General features: G+C 52.2%; 1 protein-coding gene across 2 annotated transcripts; it reads right to left on the bottom strand.

Annotated features, from left to right (window-relative positions):
- Window positions 1–685: 685 nt before the first annotated feature.
- MAVS (mitochondrial antiviral signaling protein) lies at window positions 686–16,986 on the bottom strand. Of its 2 annotated transcripts, none has more exons than XM_049869244.1 (7): window positions 16,897–16,986; window positions 10,111–10,277; window positions 8,215–8,389; window positions 6,856–7,007; window positions 5,939–6,095; window positions 3,284–3,699; window positions 686–2,459 (listed from the first exon to the last, which is right to left on the bottom strand). In XM_049869244.1, exons 2-7 carry the CDS (start codon window positions 10,222–10,224, stop codon window positions 2,025–2,027), a joined length of 1,449 nt encoding a protein of 482 aa, XP_049725201.1. In that variant the 5' UTR covers window positions 10,225–10,277; window positions 16,897–16,986; the 3' UTR covers window positions 686–2,024. The 2 variants fall into 2 exon arrangements, with proteins under 2 accessions (XP_049725201.1, XP_049725200.1); XM_049869243.1 differs by having other exon boundaries at window positions 687–2,459; window positions 3,284–3,867.
- Window positions 16,987–17,600: the final 614 nt, after the last annotated feature.

The raw sequence follows: 17,600 nt of genomic DNA, 5'->3' as shown, positions 1-17,600 counted from the left end.
CAAGCTGCTTAACATGGGTGCCTGGGGCTGGGTGTGAGGGGAGAGTGAGGGGAGAGTGAGGAGGGTGGCTGAGAGAGAGGGTGAGTGGGCAGTGGAGCCGGCAGCTGGGTGGGGACCACTCCCAGCTTCAGGGCACAGGTCGGTGGGTTCGGAGCCAGAGGTTAAGAGAAGTCTGGAGGTAGAGGTCACGGGGTCACTTTGAGGTTCCCCCAGGGTAGAGCAGAGAAAGGCCGTAGCAGCACTCTGGGGGCGTGGCCCGGGTAGGGCAGACAGCTTGGGGGTTGACCACAGCCACCCCAACCCGCTGAGGGTTCCCACAGCTCTCATCCCCACCCCTTGCAGAGACCAGTAATGGTGGCAGCTCCTGTGTCTGCTCCTCCCACTCGCCGGTGACAGATGCCTGAAGGGAACCCATAGGGTAGCCCAATCCACCCTAGTGTTTCCTGTGTAAATGTAGCTAATGTGTGTGAGCTGCAGTGAGGGTAGGATGACCTGCCTGGCTGGGGGGAGGGGGTGGGGACAGCTCCCCAACACCCACCCTGTGCCATGGCCCCAGTGGACGCACCTCCCTCCCCACCAATTCTCCAATGCACCCATGGTGAAAAAAAAAAAAAAAAAAGTGCCATCAAGTTGATTCTGACTCATAGTGACCCTACAGGACAGAGTAGAACTGCCCCATAGAGTTTCCAAGGAGCTCCTGGCGGATATGAACTGCTGACCCTTTGGTTAGCAGCCGTAGCACTTAACCACTATGCCACCAGGGTTTCCACCCATGGTGAAGTAAGGGGCAAACATAAAGAGGAGGCAGCAGGGTCTGGTTCTGTCTCCGGAAGTGGAGGCCAAGGCTCCAGTCCTTCCACATACGTGTGACAATAACATGTATCCAACCTAAGAAAATGCCAGCTTTACACAAATTCATTTAATCCTCACAACGCTATGATATATACATATATGTATATATGCACATACATACTACTATCCATCCCATTTTACAGGTGAGAAAACTGAGGCACAGAGAGGTTAATATCTTGCCCAAGATCACAAAGCTAGTGGGAGGCCGAGGGGGATGAAGCCTAGGCTGCCCTAAACCCACTGTGTGCCCTGTACCGTGTGCACCATCTCTGCCTGGCTGCCAGGGAAAGGTGGCCAGCCCTTCCAGACCAGGTGCTTAGCAAACAGTGTCTGGTTCAATTTCAGAAGCACCCAGAGAAGGAACAACCATGATACTCACTGTGCACTTCAGGAGGCAAAACCAGAGAAGTTGGATAAACTGCCAGGGCCACACAGCCCAGAAAGGGGCAGAATTAAAATCCAAACTTCTGCCCTGCCAGGCACCCCCTTCCCAGCTCTTGTAGGGAGCTGAAGAGAACAATGGAGGCCAGGAGCGAGGAACAGAGGAGGAAGAGGGTGAGAAGGTTGGATATGGAGGTGAGGACTGGAGACAGACTCAGGGAGGTAGCTCTCAGGCCTGGTAGCTGCCTCTGTGGTTCCAGGCAACCTCTGAACCTCCCCAGGTGACCTGGTGGAGACTGGGAGCCACGGGGGACCTGAAGCAGCCCAGCTGCAGATCTGCCACTCTGGCCCTCCCACTCACTCCAGTGCACAGCCTCAGGCCCCCTGTGTGTCCCCATCCCATGTACCTGCCCTCAGCCTCCTGGGGACAATGGCAGGACAGGGGGTGATGGATCTCCTGCCCCATGGGCTTGGACAAACAGGGATGAGGCCTGGACAAGGCACCTCCTCCAGAGAACTCGGGCGAGGCCCAACTGCAGGGTGGGCAGGTCTAGGGTGCAAGGGGCAGCCCAGGGCCCAGAAAGCCAAGGATGGTGCAGGACCCACATAGAGCACCAGCTGGGATGCAAACCTTGCCTCCCACCCACAGGGCCTTTCCTTCCCCTCAGATTCTCCTACCCGCCCTGGCAGGGCCAAAGGGACAAGGGGGTTGGACAGCTCTGATCCCAAGAGAGAGGCCAGTGTACTGCTGGAAAGGGAGCAGATGTGTGGTGGAGAGGGCCCAGGAGGCTTCAATGCAGTAGGCGCCGCCGGTATAGCACAGTCAGGATCGTGGCCAGGAGTACCCCAGCTGCAGCTACCCCGAGCCAGGAGACCTCCCCGACACGCAGCTCCTCCCGCATTGGGGGCTGTGGGGTGGCACGAGGTTCGGGGCTGCCATCCAGGAGGTCAGCACTGGGGCGCTCGGTCACATGGATCTCAAAGGAGTTCATGAACTCGGACACATACTCGTCCTCTTCTGGGATGTTGCTGGGCCCCTTGTCCTGGGAGTAGCTGCGGCTGATGGCTAGGTCCTCGGAGGAGCCCGAGAATGGCTGGCTGTCTACCCGGGATAATAGCTCCCCTGGCTTGCTCAGCTCTGGCCCTGGGCCCAAGGTCTCCAAACTGCTGTCTGGCCAGGGAGAGCTGCCTTCAGGGCCTGCAGGTGCTGGAGCCGCTGGGGTCTCCTGGCAAAGAGAGGAAAGTGCTAGATAGGATGGGGGTGGGGCGGTGGGCGGAGACAAGCAGGTTGGGCAGCCCCACTCCCAGGCCAGGGTACCAACTAGCACTGCAACGCCCCAGCCCCAGCCCAGAATGCCCCTGGGCCACCAGCTCTTGGGGATCTAACTCATTGGTGTTACAGAAAGCAGTGGAGGAGGAGGGGACCAAGGTCCTGGCAGCAGTCCTTGGAGGGGTGCAGCCCCATCCTGCATTGACATTCTGCAGGGTCAGAGGCCTGGCCATTTGCCTAGAGTCCCACGGACTTGGTTCCTCCAGGTAGACAGCAGCAGTGGGGCTATGGGAGGGGATAGCTGTTGGGGGCTGGGCCTGGTCTGCTGTCCATTAGGCCCCAGTCATGGAGGAGCGGGCCAGGCGTGCTGGTGGTGAAAAGCAAGGCATCAAGGCAGGCACACCACCCACTCTACCCTTTGCTGGCTGCTCTCAAGTAACCCTCAATTCCTCATCTGCAAAATGGGGCTGCGAAGGTTAGTGGGGAACTGTGAGCTCTAAAGGAGTTAATGCACATGAATGGTAGAGGTGCTCGCCATGCCTGACACCCTTGAGGCATCCAAACTTAGGAGTTCTAATGACCATTATAACTCCTGGAGACATGGGGTGGGCTCTAGATGAGGCTAGTTCTCAGCTGTCCCTGCACCCTCAGGGAGAGGCCCTAGACTAGGCCGGGCTGGACACAGAAAAGGTTGGGGGAGGATTCAAGGACAGGGCCAGGAGGACAAGCTCTCCTAAGAGGAAGAGGCTTGGGTCACAGCTAGGAGGGGTAAGGACTCACCTCTGGTCTGCTGCTGCTCTTGCTGGTGGACACTGTGCTGGTGGGCACCTTGTTGGGCACCACACTAGTGGGCATCCTAGGGTCAGACTCCAAGCCAGCAGACACTTTGGATGGCACTGCACCAACACGCATTGAGTTGGTGGGCAACTTGGACGGGAGCATGTTAGAAGACATCGTACCAGGGGGCTTTAAACTGGTGGGCAACTTGGAGGGCACTGTGCTGGCAAAGACTGGGTTGGCAGGCACTTTGGAGGGCACTGTGTTTGCAGGCATCATGGCCAACTTGGAGGGTGCTGTACTGGTGGGTGCTGAGTTGGTGGGCACTTCGGTGGGTGCTGTGCTGATGGTCATAGGGTTGGTGGGCACCCTTATCTCACTGGAGCGGATGGTAACCGTGGCCTGGTCACCAGCACCTCCTGCAAAAGCCAAGCCAGTGGGTGTGGAAGAGGAGGAGGTACCAGTGGACGGAGCTGACAGTGCGGGCCCAGGCAAGCGGCTTGCCCTGGGGGTGGAGCGAGCTAGGGGCTGGAAGGAGACGGATGGAGACACAGGCCCACGGGGTAACGTGGGGCTGGAGACCTCACCTGCAGATAGCAAAACAACAGTGGAAATACAAACCCACAGGACCGTTTGTAAAATCAGTCACTCTGGGATCAGAGGGCTGGAAAAGCGTCCCTCTGCCCCAGGTCATACCAATCCAACTGCATCCAGGCCTCCCAGTCTCCTGCCTAGGGAGGAGGCTCCACGGCCCCTTTGGACAGTTCTCCCAGGCCTATAAGCACATCCTTGGGTTCTGTCTACCCTCACTCCTTGACCTGCTGCCATCCTACAAGAATGAAATGGTCCTTCCCCCTTACAGCCCCTAAGAGCATGAAGATCATTACTAATTATTCTCTCTGCTTTTTCTTCTGCCTGGAACCTCCTGTGTCTGCCTTTTCCATCTTCTTAGCCTGGTGGAATCCTGGTGGCTCTTCTCATTGCCATCCTTCCTCCTCCCACCAACAGAAGAAAGAGCAATCCTGGAGCAAGCAGGAGGCAGCAGGAGGCTCAAACAGACCAGTTCGCGGCAGTCACAGGGCAACCAGGGGCCCAGCCTGCCCAGTGTGTACAAATTTCCAAGGAGGCCTAAGGGCTTGGGGGAGGGAGGGGCAGGGACAAGGCCACCTCTGGGAGGAGGACCTGCCCTCAGGGAAGCAGGAGGTAGCAGGTGGCAGGTAGTGACAGTTCATAAAGATGGCTACATCAGGATCTCTCCTGGACTCTGTGAAAACACACATGCCAGGTTCTATGGTTGACAAATGCCAGGGTCTGATTCTGATGTGACCCACCCAATCTAACACCACAGATCCTCATGGAGTCTGTGTCCAGGAACACACTAAAACCTAGGTGTCCTTTGCCTCCCTGGTCCATACCTGCATTTCCCAAAAGGTGTTCCATAGCAAACAACATTGCAAAGTGCAAATGGGTCCTTGTGCAAAAGTTTTGGGCAGACAGGAGTGTAGTGCACTAAGATAGCTTCTCCGAACTTTTAATTGCTCATGTGCCCTGTGGCTGTCCTCCGGGCACTGAGGGCTGGCTGGGCACCAGTGTCCTGTACCACAGTTTGGGAAGTAGTGGTGCAGAGAGGTGCCACCAGCCTGGGAGGTTAGAAGGAACAACTGTATATTCCTGAACAGGGCACCAAGGTCTGGTGCTGGTGTCCAGGCCTCTGGCTCATGAAGACCATACTGAGAAATTTCACGAGCTGAGAAATTTTAGTGATTTGCTGTGGGCTAGAGATCTGGAGACCCTGGTGGCGTAGTGGTTAAGAGCTACAACCGCTAACCAAAAGGTCAGCAGTTCAAATCCACCAGGCGCTCACTGGAAACTCTATAGGGCAGTTCTATTCTGTCCTATAGGGTCACTATGAGTCAGAATCCATTCAACAGCAGCAGGTTTGGTTTTTTGTGTTTCAGAGATCGCTTTGGGGTGGGGTATGCCTAAGGGCCCCTCTGCTCACAGCTGGCCCAGCCCTGTACTCCCCTTACCACTGTCCTCCAGGTCCTGGCAGGTCCCTTTGGTGGAGTACAGAAATGGCTTAATTCCCCTCCCTTCCCTGTACCACACCCTCAGCCATGTGACCGTGAGCCCCCCTGTCTAGGGACAAAGTCTGTTTTCCACTCTTTGAAGCTGGGCTGGCCTGTAACTTGCCTTGGCCCACAGAATGGTGCCGGCATGACACTGGGTCCATTTTGAGCTTACACTTCAGGGACCCTCCCTCCCTCTCAGAATTCTGCCCAGCTGCCAAGAGATGGGCTTGACTCTTGAATGATGTGAGATCACAGGGAAAAGCCCCAGGTGCCCCTGCCAACAGCCAGGAACAGAGTCACCTAGCTGACCACTGACATAAGAGGGAACCCAGCCAAGGTCAGAACTGAGTCAGCCCCAAATCCTGATCCACAGAATCACGAGTATTTTAAGCTACTAGATTTTGGAGTTGTCTGTTATGCAGCAATACTAACTAATACTGCCTCTGAGGGATCAGGTTGCTCCCTGGGGTGAAGTCTCTTTACGCCAATCATTGCCTCCTGTCCGTGGAAGCCAGAGGGGCAACTCTAATCCTCAACCTCACTGGGGAGGTCAGAGAGGCCCTTTAACTCCTGGTTCCGTGCATACCTGCAGTGTGGGTACTGCCCAGGTCTGTGTCCTGCTCCTGATGCCTGCTGGAGGCCAGAGGGTTGAGGGCCGCCAGGTCAGAGGAGGGCCCCTGGGGCCCACCTGGCCTCCTCGGGACAGCCCCAGAGCTGGGTGTCTGCAGGGCTTCCTCTGATCTCTGCAAGAGGGAAAACGTGAATAAGGCAGCCATTTCTCCCAGGAGCCGGCAAGCGGTCTTATGCTCCCGCTCCAGCTCCTACGGACCTCCGCCCAAGTCATGGAGCACAGGGACCAAGGGAGCTCTCGCCTCAGCCCTGTCATCGCCAGACCCTGTCCACAGGTGACCTTGCACCCACTTCATAGAAAACACACACACCACCTATGGGGACTCCCTGTCTATCTGCCTGGCCCTACAGAAAGGCCTTCCTCTCTGTGGCCACTGCCCAGACCCCTTTCCTGGGATTCAGGTCCACAGTGTGGTGTTTCCTGGACACTCCACTGCCCACTCATCACATCCCAATCAGTCATCACATCCCAGTCAGTCATCTCCCCACAAATTTGACTTTGCTGGCAATAAGAATAGTCCCACCATCCATCCCCTGCCCCATCACCTCCTGTTCCTCAGCCTCCTCATCTGGTCATTCCCCAGGTCTCTTAACCCAGCACAATATCTCATGTAGACCACTGCCAAGACCTCAAAACTGTGGTCTCGCAGCAGCTGGTGGAGAGTTGGCAAGAGGGCTGAAAGCTGCCACAGGGTGAAGGCCTAGTCAGGGGCCTGGGAGCTGGGCTGGGCAGCTCCACAGGGGGAATCTCTAGGGTTCAGAGATTAGGTACGGTTTGTGGGGAGAGTGAGGGCTTCTGGAAGGCTAGGTAGGCAAGAGTGGGCAGGTAGGAACAAGAGAGCAGGTAGCTCGATGCAGATGGTGAGAACATACCTCCCCCTGGAATTCTGGTGGCCGGGTGTCCTGGACAGGTATGGGATAACTTGGGTCATCCTCTCTGTAGCCGTTGTAGGGGGCGCTGGGGGCCGCAGCAGGCCCTGGAACCTCAGTGGGGACTGAATGTTGCTCCAGTGGGGCTGTGGTCCCTGGAGGACAAAGATACAGCATTGTAGGAATCAGAGGCTTGGGTGCTCTGAGGGACCCCCCGGGTCTGTGGGCATCTGCGCCCCACAGCTCCAAAAGCTGTCCTATGTGGGAAGAGACGACAAGCATCACTGAGGGTGACGGGATGTGTGTGTCAGGGGGGCAGTAAGACCAGGAGTGGGAGGGAAAGAGGAGTTTGGGAGAACAAGGAGAGATATGAAGAACGGGGAGGGGAGCCCACAGGCTTCTGACCCCCCCAGACTGGTCAGCAGTCACTCCTTCTCTCTCCTCAGGCATTCTCCTCCTTATGGCTGCCATCAATAACTGACACACCCTGAACACTGCCTCCTCAGCCCCTGACACTGGGGGATTTCACTGTTTATTTCCATAAAAGATGAAAAGCAAGAAAGGAAGGAAGGAAGCAAAAGAAGGGAGGGAGGAAAAGGGAGAGAGGAGAAGGAAGGAAGACAGGTGGAAGGAGGAAGGCAGGGAGAAAGGCAGGAGGGAAAACAGGCAGGCAAAGAGGGAGATGTTTCAAGGCTGTAAATCTAACCAGGGTCTCACAGGGGTTGCCTGGAAGGGGTTGCCTCAGGCTGGCTTGATTAGCTCAGAATACTCCTGAGGCATAGCTTCTCTTCTTCCAGTCTTACCCCTCGGACCCCACCTCATTAAGTCCCCTCTCTTGGACAGGAAGTGGGCATTGGGTGGGAGTTAAGGGATGACTGGACACCCCTGGTGGGAGGGCTAAAAGGCTCTAGGGTAAACCAGAGTGGGGAGAAGAAAGAAGGAACCCGCGGGGGAAAAGAGAAGACGGGCAGGGAAAGAAATGAGATGAGTAGAGAGGGAAGGTGAACCAGGGGAGAAGAGAGAAGGAAATCAGAAAGGGTGGAGGCCCCATATGTAGGGCACACTGTAGGCACCAAGCCCCAGCTGGGCACTCAACATGTCATTGTCTCATGGTATTTACCGCAGCCTCCAATGTAGGCACTGCCAACAGCCCCATTTTACAGATGAGGAGACTGAGGCACAGGGAAATTAGGGGATTTGGCCAAGGGACACAGCTGGTAATGGCTCATTCAGAATCCACACCTAGGTTTGTCTGTTGCCCAGGGGTTATGGGAGGTAGGGTGAGAGAGAACGGCAGGAGGCACAGGGGTGAGGGGGGGCAGGGCAGGGGTTCCAGGAGGAGGGCCAGGGCAGGAAGCCTACGGGGCAGGTTACTCCTGTAGACACGGGCCACTTCTTCCGCGAGACCAGCCAGCTCACAGGCCCTCAGTGCCGCGATAAGGGAATCCACCCAGCCACTTCGCCGCTTCAGGCAGTTGAAGAGGTCCCAGAGAGTGTCCCGGTTTCCTCTGGATGTGTAGTAGGCCCGCAGCCGATCCTGGAAGACACAGCCCAGCCGCCCTGCTCAGTCCAGGTGGCCCCACGTCCTTCCCCACCCGGGAGAGATGGCTGCAGGACAGGGCATGGAGAAAACTACTAGAGACAGGCAGTGTCTGAAACTGGGTCAGAGCCCAGGACAAGATCAGGGTTCAAACCCAAGCATGGAGTGAGGCAGCAACAGCAACAACAGCAGCAAAGCAATAGGAAATAAGCTCTGACTATGTCCATTAAGGACCCTGCATAAATTATCTCATTTAATGCTGTTATTACCCCTACTTTGTTCTTTGTTGTTGTTAGGTACCGTCGAGCCATTTTCAGCTTACAGTTGACCCCATGTGATACAGTAGAACTGTCCCAAAGAGTTTTCTTGGCCATCATCTACAGAAACAGATCTTCGACGGAGCTGTTGGGTGGGTTCAAATCTCCAACCTTCCGGTTAGCGGCCAAATGCTTAACCATCTGTGCCACCAGGGCTCTTTATCCCTACTTTACTGATGAGGAAACTGAGGCTTAGCAGACGCAAGGCAGCAAAACCCTCCACAGTGGGGCGGGGATGCAAACTCCATTAATCAGATGCAAAAGCCTTGAGTTTATATATCTCCCAAGCAACTGACTTCTAACTGAAAGGTCAGTGGTTCAAAACCACCAGCGGCTCTGCGGGAGAAGGATGTGGCCATCTGCTTCAGTAGAGACTTACAGCCTCGGAGACCCTATGGGGTCGCTATGAGTCAGAATCAACTTGACGGCAGTGGGTTTTTTTTTTTTTTTTGAAGGCAAGAAGGAAGGTTTGGGATTCACAAAGGTGAGTAGAAAAAATAAGGTGAAAGGAGGCAAAAAAGAGAGGGGGCCGACAATAAGCAACAAGGGAAATGAGAAGATTGGGGAGGCTCTGGGAAGAGAGCTACCACCGAGTTTTAACATCCACGAAATTCCTACATCTAGACAGAGCAACCAGATGGCAGTAACAAAAGTCCACAGAAAATATTACCTACATGACTAGGTAACAAGGTATGCCCAGGAGAATGCAAGAGGGAGAGACAAACCCTGTCGACATACCTGTGTACTAGGCATCTGTATGGGAGGGAGCAGAGAAAAGCAACACAGCTTCTGAGAAACCTGAGGACAGGCTATCCCAAAATGGGCCAACAGGTATCCCCAGGGACGCATAGGCTGATAGGGCATATTGTCAGCAACATATTCTTAAATGGTTCAAGGATAAAAAGTCCTTTGTGCTGGTCTTGCGACTGTTGTGTAAATCTAAAATTATTTCAAAAAGAAAAAAAACAACAACAACAACACAACTGAGCCTCAGGGTTCCCCACCAGCACAGAGTCTCAGAACAAGGAGAACAATCAAAACTAGGCAGGACAAGGACAAAAGAGACAAAAAAAAAAAAAAAAGAGAGAAGGTTCAGGTAAAAGTAGGAGAGGGGACCAGAGCCAGGACATGGCTGAAAGCCAGCCGCCATGTTGTTGAGCACTACACAAACACAACACAAGAGGGAGCTCAATGAAGCCATCCTGAACCACACTCAATTTAAGAGTTAAGGAAAATGAATTTTGTGATAAATGAGCAACCAGACAGTATCAAGGACGAGAAGCAGCAGAGACAACGTTGGAGAAGGAAGGAGTCTGCCTTGGCTTGGGGATGAGGCCCTCCTCTGAATTCCACAGCCCTGCCCCCAAATTACTTACGTCCACTGTCATCTCCCTGGCTCACCTGGTCACTTGGCGTGAGGCAGGACAAGTAAGGCAGAATCTCGAGAACATCAACATGGAAAAAATGTCTGTGATTGTGGCGGATATACTGATAGGTCCTGTCCTCAGCAGACATCGTCTCTGCTCAGGTTCTGAAGAGAGTGAAGGCTCTGCCTCCTGAAGAATGGACTGAGGAAAAAAGACCGGAAAGTCACACATGGCAACAGGGGTGGAGGCAGGGCCAGGTTAGGGCACCTGAGGGACCTAAACACTGATAATCTGTGGTGCCCCCTCCTCTGCTTACTCACGCATTTGAAGGGGATATGTGAGTCATATATGTACATTTTATACATGTATGTGTGTGTCTTAGCTATCCATGATGTAACTTCTTTTTAAATGCGACTATAATATTAACGATTGAATGCAAAAGTGGCGTATGCCATCTTAGCAGAATGAAATGAGCTGGATTATAAACTTCTTAGTGGAGGCAAGGCAGTAACATTTTTACTATATACCACATTTTGTACAAGAAGGATGTTCAATTTCCTTACTTGGAGATAAACTTATGTATTCTGATAAAATACGAATGTAATGTTCTGATAATTGCCCTTTGTTGCATTCTCGGAAGATGAGTTTAGAAATTTGTTTGTGGCAAAACAGAAACATATTCTGCATGATAAATATTGAATTTGGTATCCTTTTAATGTCCCTAATACCTCAATTATTAGCATATAGAGAGTAATATTAAACACCGTGTCCCGTGCAACAGACAATAAAAAACGAAACTCACTTGATACATAAAACTTTTTGTGTTAGGTAAATATTTCCAGTATTTTTTGGATGTTTGCTACATTAGTATTACATTAAATTATCACTCAGGTTACTGTTATATTAAATGTATGGTAGATTGTGTCCACGTGAATGCCAAACATATTTTAAAGTTATAAACACTATTTTGTTTATAAAACTTCAGACATAACTGTAAATGCTATACAGTTAAAAAGTAACTTGACTGAATTCATTTTATTGGTCAACTTATTTAAGTTCCCTCGCTTTCGCACGCCATCTGGGACTGGGGTTCTGATTGCTTAGTTTATCAGGACGTGCACAAGAATATGCCCTTGTGTTTGTAGCATGAGCAAGAGCAATGCTGGTCCTCCTGGCTGCAGTTGCTGGATCATTGGACGTGGATGTACAAGATGGTTCTCTCAGAATAGATCAGAAAACTGTTATCTATTAACATAATCCATCCTTACCTAGTAACTGCTCATGTTGGATCCAGTTGCATATTGGGTGAATATAGCCAGAGTTAGACTCGACAGCCCATCCCACCTCTTGTTTATTAAAAATAAATAGTATACTCCCAAGAGACCCACCAAGATAAGGAGTTTCAAATACATGGGAGGGGACCATAAGAGACAGATGTCAACAAAGGTGTTGAAGCGGTAGGGGCCTCGTAGCTTAAATGATGTTGTGCACGGGGACCCTTGTGGGCCTTGTGAACTTTATTTCCAGCTGGCACATTCCCACGCACTGGAGCTGGTACCAATTTTATTTAGTGCCCTGTCAGTTCCCTTCCACTGTAGCACTTGCTTTTCCTTGTGTCCTGTCTGCTTGGCATCTATGGTGCCCCTGTTTTGTTGATGCCCTAAGCACTTGATTATCTTAGTTATTGGGTAATCCGTCCCTGGTTGGGGGTTGGGTGAGACAAAATGCAATCCTTTTTACCTCAAGTTTTTGGAATTTCCATTTTTTTCTTTAATTAGCACACCTTATTTTATTATTGCCTGGGTCCCAGAGGACCTCAGTGAACTTGTTGAAAAACTAATTGATGACTGTCTTAGTTATCCAGTGCTGTTATAACAGAAATACCACAAGTAGATGGCTGTAACAAACAGAAATTTATTTTTTCAGGGCACCAGCTCCAGAGGAAGGCTTTCTCTCTCTGTCGACTCTAGGGCAAGGTCCTTGTCATCAAACTTCCCCTGGCCTAGGAGTTTCTCAGCACCAGGACCCTGGGTCCAAAGGACAAGCTCTGCTTCTAGCTCTTCTTTCTTGGTGGTATGAGGCCACTCTCCTATCTGTTTGCTTCTCTCTTTTATATCTCAAAAGAGACTGACTGAAGATACAACCTAATCCTGTAGATTGTGTCCTGCCTTATTAACATAACTGCCTCTAATCCTGCCTCATCAACATCATAGAGGTTAGGATTTACAGCACACAGGGTAATTACATCAGATCACAAAATGGAGGACAACCACACAATACCGGGAATCATGGCCTAGGCAAGCAGACACACATTTTGGGGGGACACAATCCAATATACAACATTTGACCCTTTGGCCCCCCAAAATCCATGTCCTTGCCACATGTAAAACACATTCACCCCATCATATCATGCAAAAGTTTTAAATCAACTCCAAGTCCAAAGTCTCATCTTCTGCAAAATTCCTCTTCATCTGTGAAATCTAGAATACAAGTTATCTGCTTCCAACGTACAATGGTGGGACAGGCACAAGGTAGACATTTCCATTACAAATGGGAGAAAATGAAGGCAAAGAAGAGATAACAGACATCAAGAAAGTCCAAAACCCAGCAGAACAATTTATGTTTGCTCTCAAGGCTTGGAAATAATCCTCCATTCTCTGAGACGATCTAGGCAATAACCCTGCCCTCCAGGCTCTGGGTGTTGGCCATGCTCTCTGGATTCTGGGTGGAGGCCCCTCGGTCCTGGGCTTTAGCTCTGCTTTCCAGGCCCACTGGGACAGCAACTCTGCTCTCTTGAATTTGGGTAGACCCATTCTTCTAGTCCAACTGAGTGACGACCCCACCCCCTTGGCCCCCAGCAGGCCCTTTCTTCTGCCCTTTGGGCATGACAGCCTTGCCCTTTCAACTTTGGTCAGCAGATCCGGCCCCATCCTCCTGGCACTCATGAACAACAGCCCCGTACTCTGGAAGTGAGTTGGTGAAAATCTAACTTTGAACATAGGAGGTTATGGCCCCATCCTTTGAGACCCAGCAGGCCTTGGTTCCACCTTTTGAGACCCCAGAGGTCGTGGCCCTACCCTTTGAGACTGAGGTAGCTCTGGTTCCTGTGCTCCTTGTTTTTTCAACTCTGTTTCCTGGTTCCTTGACCTCTCGGCCCCTCAGGGCTCTCGGGTCAGCTCAGCCTCTGCCTGCTCAGGCAAGCATTATAAAGCTCTTTAGCTCAGCTGATAAATGCCCAGAGGAACCCCACTCCGCCAGTAAGCCTCAGCCCAAAGGCACTCAGCTCTCTTGCTCCATGGGTCGGCAAGCGTAGCTCCACCAACAAGTGCCCGGAGGCACCCCAATCCACCAGGAAGCCTCTTGCCTAAAGGCACTCAGCTCTCTTGCTCTGTGGGCTAGCTCTTTCACCATCTCACACTGTTCTCTGGCTGCCATTTCTCTGCCACTCCTTGCCATGTGTGCCATCTCTGGTGTTACAGCTCTCCCCACTTCCTTCTAAGGCTTCACCAGAATTGTCTTTTAATGTCCATAATTCCACCAACAATCTCTTCAAGGCAATCTAGGATTTTACTGCTAGGTACTTTAACACTTTTCCAGCCTCTACCCATTACTCAATTCCAAAACCATTTCCATGTTACAGGTATCTGTTAGAGCTGCACCCCACTACCAGTACCAAATTCTGTCTTAGCTATTCAGGGCTGCTGTAACACAAATACCACAAGTGGTTGGCTTTAACAAGCTGAAATTTATTCTCTCATAGTCTAGGAGGTTACTAGCCAAGTTGATACATATTTTGGTGGAAAACAATTCAATCCATAACAATGACCAAAAAAAATCAGATCTAAAAGGTGTACAGCCCATTTCTGCCTTGCTGCCTGGTCAGTGTTGAAGATGGCTCTGGCTGCCCTCATCATCCCCAGGTCTACATCTGCCTGAGCCCCTACCTGCTATGCCTGTGAGTGTACTGGCTCTCTTCCCAGCACCAAGGCCCTCAGGCTAATAGCAAGAGCTCCACCCAGAAGTGCTGCTTCTTTGGGGTATTATTAAGGGGAAAAAAAAAAAAAAGAGGCTCAAGATAATAATAATTAGATCATACTAGAGATTAAGAAAATGAGGTACCAAGAATCTAGAGGACTTTCTAGATAGTGGAAGAGCAAAGAGCTGAGGTCTTTAGGCTCCAGGATCAGGTTCTTCCCAGGACGTAACTGCAAGCCCATCATTAAAGCTTGCTACACACATGTTCTTATGGTAGGAGACCACTTTCACTGTTTTAAACTCACTGTGTGTCCTGGGGGCAAATTACCAGGCTTTTCCTCACCCCAAAAATGACTCTGGGAGGTTGTTTTATCAATATAGTAGTAGTTCAGCCTATAAGCTTAAAATTTTAAAAGTACCTCAAATACAAACAATAGCTGCTGTTTCCTTTACGTAGCACTTACCACAATTTGTTATTGTAGATGTGTGTGTTTACTGGTTTCTTACCTGCCTCCCCCATCAGGGAGTGCTACAGGAAATAAGAGACAAGACCTCTGCTATCACCCAATTTCTATTCTATTGGGGTGGAACAGATAGTAGATCAGTAACACATATGTAAATAAGAATTCCAGGTAGGAATAAGAACTGTAAGCAAAATAAAGCAGGGTAATGAGCTAGAGCCCCTGGAGAAAAGGGTGCTACTTGAACCGACTGGTCAAGCCTCTCTGAAGAGGTGACATCTGAGCTGAGCCCTTCTCAGCTGTGGGAAGATTGGTATTCCAGAAACAGGGCGCAGTGACTGCAAATGCCCAAAGATGGGAACAGCTTGGCATGTCTGATGACTAGAAAGCAGGCCAGTGGGGCCGAAGTTTAATAAGCAGGGGCAAGGGGCAGAGATGGAGGTCCGGGAGGTTGGCAGGGACCACTCATGTAGGGTGCTGCAGGAAAGAGTTTTGGGTTTTATTCAGAGTGAAACCGGGAGCCATTGGAGAGTTCTGAGCAGGGAAGGGAGAGGATCTGATTTATATTAAGAGCTCTCTGGCTGTGAATGAGGACTGTAGGGCAGCCAGGATGGAAGCAGAGAGACATGGCAGGAGCCACAGTAGGGGAGAGATGATGAGTATGGCCAGGGTGGTAACCATGGAGTTGGCAAGGGGTAGTTGGATTCCTGCCATTTTCTGGATGTAGGATGTGGGAGAAAGAGAAGAATCAAGGAGGATACCCTGGGGGCTGAGTGGGCAGATGGTGGTGTTTACAGGATAGATAGGGTGGGGGTGGGGTGGGGGTGGGGGGGCAGTAGCACGGAGTTTTGAACAAGTGAAGCTTGAGATGCTAAAGGAGGCACAAGCGAGAAGGCCAGGCTGGAGTAGAAACAAGTGCCAATAGAACTAGTAGATACCAGGCTTGGGCGAGACCTCTAGCCTTACAGAGAATACCTAAAAGCTGCTGAGGCGGCAAGCCCTAGGCACACGAGAAAAGGGGCAGTAGTCCTGGCTACAATCTATGTGCACTTTGCTTTGCCAACCACCAGGTGCTTCAATCCTGGTGGAATGTATGAGCACTAAGGACAGAAGGTCGGGAGGATGAGGGAGGTGGAGATGGTGGGGGATCCTCTGAGCCTTCGGAAGATGAGCAAAGAACAACTCTGTGGTGCATAATAGACCCTTCTTCTCTCCCCATGGCACTCAGGCCTCAGCCCTTAAGGAACTGAGCCTTTAAAGCGGACCTAGGATGGAATCGATGTGGTCCAAAAAGACAGAAAGCCCACTTTTGTTCACATTTATTGAGGCAAGCACTTTCTAAGGTTCTTTCATTTGAACCCATGTCTTGCTGCCTCATTGCAGCTCACTGTTCAGCCTGTTGGTAAAGGACCCGTTGCAGCAAGTGAGACCCACAACTTCCTGCCTTCAAGCCCGGGGAGGGACCAATGAGGTAAGGGGTGGGAGGAGAGGGGTTAAGGGGAGTCACCAGGTGGGAGACGCGCATGGAAGGATGCCCCCTTCTACTCTGTCCTATTGGGTCGCTATGAATCCACTCGATGACATCGGGTTTGGTTTTTTGGTTTTTAGTGAGAAATGTAAATCTTTCAGACAGGCTGGGTGCCTTCTAATCCTGACCTCCACGGCGTGGTTCCCCACTCGCTGACTGTCCTTCCGAATGTTTATAAGGCTTTCACAGCATCCATACAGAGAACGCAGTTTTTCTTTTGTTTTTCCAATGTTTTTCTGGCACCTTCTTCCAATCTCAGTGACCCAGGGGGCAGCGGCAGCGTGTTCCTGGCGCCGCGATGAGTTTCCGATCTCAGTGCGCCAGAGGCTCCGAGCGCGTTCCGGAAAAAAATACTCAGTGGACAGGGAAGGGTGAGGCCTCACAGCCTCGGCTCGGATTCCTGGACCAGACCCAAGTCCGGGGAGGGCGGCGAGGCTGTTCTTCCAGCAGGTGTCACCGCCGAGAACTGCCGAGACCCAAGGTAAGACGGCAGCTCTCGACCCCCAAGCGCCGCCGCCGCCGCTACAGGTCGCCGCGCCCGAGCCTGGACTCACCTGGGGTCACCCTGGGCCTAAGGCGGCAGGAGGAGCTGGGCGGCCGGTGCCCGTCTCCTTCCCGCCCAACCTCCCCTCCAGCCGTAGCGGACGCCCCCCCCAATTGTCCCTCCGGCTCTCCGCGAACCCCGTGTGTCGCAGGACCCCTTTCTCTCGACCCCGCGGGCCCTGTGCCCCTGCTCGCCCGTGCCCAGTGCACCCCGGCGGACTCCCACTCGGTTCCTGCGGCCGCGGCCCTCCTCCGCGAAGGCGCCCGTACGCTCTGGGCCACGAGAACCAGGCGCCTTGGAAGGCGGTCTTACCTCGGGCAGCCACGACCCGGTGACCTGCGGACCGCCGGGACAACTAGAACCCTGTAGTCAGGAAGGAAGGGCGCAGGGGCGGGGACAGAGCGGCTGGCCATTGCCCCGACAGCGCGGGGCGGGGACTTGGCTCGGAAAGAAGGAAACGTCGGGCTCCCGGGTCGCACGACCGACCTAGTCCAGCATGGGGCGGGGCGTGGGGGGGATTGTTTTCTTCCCTTGCTCATCTCGAGAAACTTCGAGGGGAAATCCGGGCTCCAGGCCCGCCATCGGCCTCGGATTCTTTGCTGTTAAGTCATCGCGCTTTCTATGTGAAGCCCCAGTTTCTCCCCTTCTGTGCTCTGAGAGGTGAGAGTTTTATTTGGTTCTTTCCTGGGTCCCCAGGGCCTGGCACACAGTTGGTGCTCGATAAATGTCGGAGGACAATCAAAGGTCACAAAGGCGCACATGCCCAGCGAGGCAGCACGCTGGGTGTGGGGATGGTCGGCCTGGTAGGTGGTCCCAAATCACCTGTCTGTAGCTTTTAAAAAATGAGACAAAGGAGGGCACAGCTCCTCTGTGATATTTTTGCCACGGTGATAACCTGAAGCTAATCATGAGGGAACATCAAACCCAAAATGAGGGACATTTTACAGCTGTGCCACCCAATATAGTGGCCACTAGCTACATCTAGCAATTTTAGTGAAAATTAAATAAAATTTAAA

This window comes from Elephas maximus, chromosome 25 (assembly GCF_024166365.1).
Source record: "Elephas maximus indicus isolate mEleMax1 chromosome 25, mEleMax1 primary haplotype, whole genome shotgun sequence".
In the NCBI taxonomy this organism is placed as follows: Eukaryota; Metazoa; Chordata; class Mammalia; order Proboscidea; family Elephantidae; genus Elephas; species Elephas maximus.
This window is presented reverse-complemented; position numbering and strand designations above follow the sequence as displayed.